Source organism: Scaptodrosophila lebanonensis, unplaced genomic scaffold (assembly GCF_003285725.1).
Source record: "Scaptodrosophila lebanonensis strain 11010-0011.00,11010-0021.00 unplaced genomic scaffold, SlebRS2 tig00001412-arrow-pilon, whole genome shotgun sequence".
Taxonomy (NCBI): Eukaryota; Metazoa; Arthropoda; class Insecta; order Diptera; family Drosophilidae; genus Scaptodrosophila; species Scaptodrosophila lebanonensis.
The window spans coordinates 7,939,823-7,946,932 of NW_022060739.1; the positions used below are offsets into that span (position 1 = coordinate 7,939,823).

At 40.3% G+C, this 7,110-nt stretch overlaps 1 protein-coding gene across 1 annotated transcript; it reads left to right on the forward strand.

The window, feature by feature from the left end:
* Window positions 1-5,604: 5,604 nt before the first annotated feature.
* LOC115631784 (fork head domain transcription factor slp1) lies at window positions 5,605-6,732 on the forward strand. The gene is made up of 2 exons (XM_030528618.1): window positions 5,605-5,773; window positions 5,828-6,732. The coding sequence occupies exons 1-2, from the start codon at window positions 5,605-5,607 to the stop codon at window positions 6,730-6,732; spliced, it is 1,074 nt and encodes a 357-aa protein (XP_030384478.1).
* Window positions 6,733-7,110: the final 378 nt, after the last annotated feature.

The window sequence follows — 7,110 nt, forward strand, 5'->3', positions numbered from 1 at the left end:
TGTTTTGCCAGAACAATTGAAAAAATAAATCGACTGAGAGTCAAGTAGATACAATGAAGACGTCAGCGCTGTGGGTTATTAGAAGTTGTCGGTGTCGGTCACTTTGATATTTTAGACAACTTGACAAAACAATCAAGGCAGCAGCAACAACAACAACAGCAACGACAACAAGTAGAAATAAAGAAAATATGGCCAGCTATTAATTTACGCCATGGTTTCCACTGTTGTTGTGTTGTTTTTTCTTTTTTTGCCCAAATATTGTGTACGTGTCGGTATTAGATAAAATAAAAACAACAAAAGGACTGAGAAAAAAAGAGGAGAGAGCAGGGAAAAAAGTAGGCAGCCAGTCCAATTGCCGATAATGATGCACTCAGTCGGTAAAGTTGAAAAGGGCAGCACGGAGAGCGTGTAGGGAAAGGCAAAACCAGAGCCGGAGGAGTAGGCGGCTAAGCAACAATGGCTAGCAGGTTCTGGTACGGGAGTTGAAGCCGAGGGATAAATGGATATTTGAACGCCTCGATTTTCATGTCTCTTTTGTGGCAAGCAGTGTGAAAGCAAGTGGCGGCATTCTTTTTACTCACCAAGGGCCGCAGGGGCACTAATTGAGTTGAAAATTTGCAAATACCATGACTACTAATATCTCAATCGCTTCAAAGCAAGCAAGCCGCCAGCATTTTGGCATTTGGCTACCAAAAGGATTTGCCTAGGACCACCAGAATTGCTGCGAACCCCTAAAGATTTCCGATTATGCGTTTTGACAGCCATGACAAAACTAATTGATTTTAAGGAGTCGCTAAGCGAAAAGTTAGTCCAACCACACACACACACTCAGTCGGGTGCAGGCAGAGGAAGGATATATTGCCATTCGGCGACTTCAATAGCTAAATAAAGTTTTGGTGTTTATTACAATTGGTGTTATTATTATTGAAATAGAGTTAGCAGCAGGAACTAATAGAGTTTAATTGGTTGGGACGAAACTTTTAAACGCTTTTTAGTTGTAAGAAGTTCAAAATTAATTCAATATCTTGGGGTGTTGATAGGGATAGAAGGGGCATATATATTACCAAGGACTTGTGTTCTGATTGCTCGTAGAGTTGTAAAATTTTTAAGAAAAAGTTCGATTGTTGTGGAAACAGGTTCCTGAGTAGTTGAATTAGAGTGTTCTATTCAAAGCCTGATGTATACTTTTATATAATTATACTATATATAACTGAACCGTTCAATATATTTTCAAAAAACAAAATATTGCTTAAACTTAATAAAAATATCAATAGACTTCAAGTTAAATAAAGCAAACAAAACTTATTATTGTGCTTTGTACTTTTCCTAAAATTTATTTAATTTCTTATTAATTATAAAAACTATTATTTTTAAGTAATAATAATTATTATTATTTTTTACTTATTATTATGCTTTGTACTTTTCCTAAATTTTATTTAATTTCTTATTAATTATAAAAATTATTTCTTTAAAGTAATTATTATAATTATTATTATTTTTTAAGTTATTAATGGTTGTGACCCTTGCTTTTATAAAATATTTAATATATCAGTTCTTGTGAAATTTCATTAAACTAATTAAATTAAATATTATATATGTTTTCTTTCTATTTTTCAATCTCATTCGGGTTATTATTTCCTTTATAATGGACGAAAACATTCTCAAAAGCATGGAGGTCTGGGATGTTTGCAGGTTATTCATGGGAAGCAACTCCCAAAATATTTTTATATTTCTTAAGCTATGCTAAGAAAAATACTATAGTTTAGCACTAAGGTATTTTATTTGGAAAGATTTAAACAAAAGGTGTTCTTGAAACCTAAACAATTTGGCGGTATTTTAGACTATCCAGAGGAACCTGTTTTATAATCGATAATCCATGATGGACCTTACTTAAATTTGTTATTCAATTTATATACCGTCGTTATCAGAATATTTTATAAGAATAATAATATTCAAAAATTTTTAATAGAATTTATATCAGATCAAGGTGGAGTTTATATTTAAGTAATAATTGGGTACAATAAATTTATTTATATGGATAGAATTATAGTAAATCGATGGCATGTTTTAAATTCGTCTTTATTTATGTTATTATAAAAATCCACTTTTAAAAAAAATTTTAATTAATTTATTTTTCAAGGGACTAACAAAAATTAATCAAATCTTATTCTAATTTATTTTGCAAATAATTGTTGCACTGCCCTCTCGTATTAGAAAACTTGCCAGAGGAATTATGAAGCTAGTCTTATTATATTATATAGAATTCTATAAAAATCTTAATATATATGTTTTGTACATTATTTTAATTGTGTCGCAATGGATAAACATTAAAGCACCAAGCGAGTGAATAAAATGTATTTTTACTAGGAATTTTATGTTGTTGCTGAAATCGAAAACAGACCTCCTTATAAGTATGTTAGGGAAAGGTGTTATTTTGTGGTGGAAAATCGCGTTTGCTCGCTTAATCAGGCATAGAGTTTCTGGCAAATGTGTCACTGATTAGTGATTAGCGTTGGTGTCCCTTTTTGGTGTGGCATCGACCATGATTTGGCATTATTTCTGCCACGTTGCGCGTAACCACCGCCTGTGGGTGTACATTATGTACATTATGGTTTCATTGCCAGACCACACTTGGAAGGCAGAGACGTTGAGGTTCACGCTTGGCCAGCACGCCTCAAGAATGCCACGGCCTGCCTCATTAAAAAACATAAGCGAATTCCACGTAGCACCGTGGCCACAAACAATGTGCATATAATTTTGAATTAACGCCACAAGATTTTGTCAAGCCTCGCAGAAATCGGAGAAACTTGCGTCCTTTCGTTCCACTGCTGGAGTGCATTGAGTCTCATAATTGATCGTAATGTGCGACATTTGCACTGCACTCTGTGTCCTATCCAGTGTCCTGTTCAGTGTCCTGTCCAGTGTCCGTGTGCCTGTCAACGACAGTCAGTCGAACGGGAATTGCCAATGGCCGGCTACGCTGAACGCTGACTGTCAACAGCAGGACATAAAGGACATTCGTTGCATTTGTCGCGCTCTCGGCAGCCGTTCGCCCACTCGCACTCAGTCCTTTTTGTCCGCGTCTCGCCTTTCTGCCCAATTTCCCTTTTTGAATGCACACACAACAATGGCCATGATCGATCGCTTTGCCGCCTTCTGATGCTCGGCATTAACCGATTTTTTATGCATCGAATGCAACCCAAGATAGAAACCCAAGCTCTAAAGTCTCGCCCAATCTTGGCCTATTGATAAATCTCCCTTCAATCCCAGCTTTGAATGAATCCTGGTTTTAGCCAAAGGCATCGACATCGACACCAGCATCTGTATGTTATGCCTGCACTTCACTTTATAGTGGCTTTATGACACGGATTTGCCGGATCAGGCGTTGCATTATGCAGCCCGCAGGTAAAAATCAAGTAACCCTTTAAAAGCTAAGGCGCGAAATGCAGAGTTTCTGGAAAGTGCTTACTCCAGCAGCTTAAGACTAATTTTTGGCGGGTTTTCTATATACATAGGTATGCCCTATTTAGTTTTTGCCAATTTAAGTCCCCTAAAATACATTTTTTCATCCTACTCATAACTTATTCCAAATATCCCTAACACACATTTTTTCATCCTACTCATAACTTATTCCAAACATCCCTCCCTAATTACTGGGAGTTGCATTTGTTTTGATAACATTCCAGAGGGGGGTTTTTTTTTTTTTTTTTGAAGAAAATGCAATCCTTTTGGGGAAAATTTCCTTTTACAAAAGAAAAGCAATATGTCTGTTGTAGAAAAATAAATCAAGAAATGCATTGTTTATTGAATAGTATTATGGAAAAAAAATCTTTTAGGAGGTCCATCTAAGAAAGATATAATACGACAGTCCAATAAAGTGAATTAAGGAGAGCTGTACGAGTATATTGACTGTTGATTGATTTTACAACTAAAAGCAGAGAGAAGGACTTTTAGGCAGGCAGACAGAGAAGGCATTCAAGATAAAAGACTGGTTATTTGTTTATCTTTCTAAAATATTTCTATGTTGTTTATATTTAATATGTCTAGAATATATTTCTAAATATCCTTTTTTAACCTAAAAGTTGCAAACTCTAGTCAACTTCCGAAAAAAACAACAAATTTTTAAAGTAATTTATATCTTAGTATAACACATGTACTATCTTAAAACTTATAATATGGCTTGCGTTCAGTTTGTTAGTAAATATTATTGGGAACGACTGGCCCTCCTAAATATAACAAAGCAATTTTTTTAAATTTTAGTCTATTTCATCAAAAATCCTTGGCTTATAAAGTTATAGCATCTAGTTTGCTTATCCATACGATCCATATATACAAACCCCTGTCAAATCTCAAAACACTCACTAACTGATCTGAAGTCGGCTTCAGCTTGGCTGCAATCCAAATGTTTATTTGGACTCAATTCCTAGGAATCAGAAATCAGGCCAGACTAATGCGCGACAGATTTGTGTTCGCGAAACTAGCAGAAATCCTAAGAATAACGCGCACACGCTTAACCCTTTCAGTCCAGGGATTACCTGTCACTTGAGCTCCATTGAGCTGCGAAAATCACACACACACACAATTATAATTTAATCGTCATAGCCAAAATGTTAAGCCAATGTGGATTTACGTGGCAAGTAAAAGTAATCCCGAAGAGCCAACGGCTTGAACTAGTTTCGTGGATTAGAGCACGAAAATATTCCACGAATTTATAATTTATGGTTAATCAGGGCATCGATTATATGTACAGTGCTTGTACATACGAGTGTGTAGTGGGAAGGGTGATTATGATGGGGGTAGTTGTAGTTCTTGTTGTTGTTGCTGCTGTAAACGCAATTATAAAAACAACAAGCGACATCAAAACAACTCAGCAGCGTTAGGAAGTGCTGCGGTGGATGGCAAAATCAATTTCAATATTTTTCAATATTTTAGTGGCCAGCCTACAACAAGCCGAGCCGAGCATGAGCGTAAGCCACCCCTGTTTGGATTGGATGTAATAGATATTTTGACGCCGAAGCAACGAAAATGCTGCAAATAAACATCCACAAGTCCAAACACACACACACACACACTCCACTAAACAGTCTCTACAAACTGGAAAAACAAGAAAACAAACATATACAGAGCGCGCTCTCTGCAGCGTGAGAGAGAGAGGGAGAGAGCGTGCATGTGAGTGAGTGTGGAAGGCAAGTGGAACAAAATGGTACCAAGTGGTGGTTACACATTGTGTGTTTGTGTGTGTGTGTGTGTGCGAGCTAAGTAGGCGATTAAGGCGGAGTCTGTTTGGCAGCCAACTACCTACATGCTGATATTGGTTTCTATGCAGCGCCTGCGCATGGTGGACCCTTTGTGTGTGCCTCTGTGTGTTTGTGCGAGTTTTTGTGTAGACTTTTGTGCGCAGAGCGGTGACGGCAGGAGGGTTGCACTATAAATAGCCTGAGCTGTGCCCACAGTGAGTCAGTATTGAGTTACGCTTCGCAACGTGCACAGCTCGTTCAAGTCTCTCCGAGTGAAGATCAAGAAAGTAAATTAAGAAAGAAGAAGAACTAAGCAAATTTCAAGAACAGTTTTGACTAAAACAATAACAAATAAACTTGCACAAAAATGGTGAAAAGTGTTTGCGAAATGGAGTTCAAAAGCAATTTCTCCATCGATGCCATACTGGCTAAGAAACCAGCCACACAGCACCAGCAGCAACAACAACAGCAGTACATTAAACAGGAGCCGCTTTGCTACCAAACTATGCCACAGCATCATCATCATCATCTGCATCATCACCAGCAACTGCAACAACAACAACAACACCAACAGCCTGCCTATCTGCCACATCCATATGCCAATTCCGATGGTGAGCTGAGCGCCTCCGAAGATTTCGATACGCCCTCACGCACCAGCACACCTATGAGCAGCGCTGCCGAGTCTTTGAGCTCCAATAGCAACAACAATGATGACAAACTGGATGTGGAATACGATGACGATGATGAGCCGTTGGATGAAGCTGAATTGGACAGCGATGGCAGCGAGCCCAGCAGCAAGAAGCAGAAAACCAACTCTGGTGGCGATAACAAGAAGCCGCCCTACAGCTACAATGCCCTCATCATGATGGCCATACAGGACAGTCCCGAGCAGCGCCTAACGCTGAACGGCATCTATCAGTACCTCATCAATCGCTTCCCCTATTTCAAGGCGAACAAGCGCGGCTGGCAGAACTCCATCCGCCACAATCTGAGTCTGAACAAATGCTTCACGAAGATACCGCGCAGCTACGACGATCCCGGCAAGGGCAACTACTGGATTCTGGACCCCTCGGCCGAGGAGGTTTTCATTGGCGAGACCACCGGCAAGCTGCGTCGCAAGAATCCCGGCGCCAGTCGCACTCGTCTGGCCGCCTACCGCCAGGCCATATTCTCGCCCATGCTGGGCGCTGGCTATGGCCCCGCCGGTCCCTACTATGGTGGCATGGCGCCCTTCGCTGGCGCTGCTGCCGCCGCCGCTGCTCTCTACCAGCGCATGAATCCAGCTGCCTATCAGGCTGCCGCTGCCGCCGCCGCCGTTGCCGCTGGCTATCCACAACAACAACTGCACTACGCTCAGGCCCAGGCCCAGGCTCAGGCAGCCGCCGCTCCCCAACATCCCCAGCATCCCCAGCATCCGCTGCAGGGCTATGCACCGCACATGAATGCCGAGCTCTTCCAGCGCATGCAGTTCTTTGGCAAATTCCCCGCTAGCTAGATCTGGAGGCTGAGAAACGGCGCTCAGCGCTTTCTTTTTTTGGTATAACGGGACAAGGTTCAGCCAACACAGCCCCTCCCAAGCCACAAGCTACAAGCCACTAGCACCACTGACGTCCAAAATGCAATAGTTTTGGGGAAATTCCAGGAGGCGGCCTTTGGCAGGAACTCACTTAGAAAGTTCAATCGGGCCAGCATCGGCGCGCACAGGCACTAGAGGCGGGCCCTAAAGTCTGGTGCTCTACTCTGGAGGGGGGCTAGTAGTTGTTGCAACTAAAAACAAAAATATTTTACAAAAATATTCTGCACATTGTTAACAAATAAAATGCATTTAAAATCAAACAAAAAACAAACAATAGTCTTTATTTTTTATTGCACT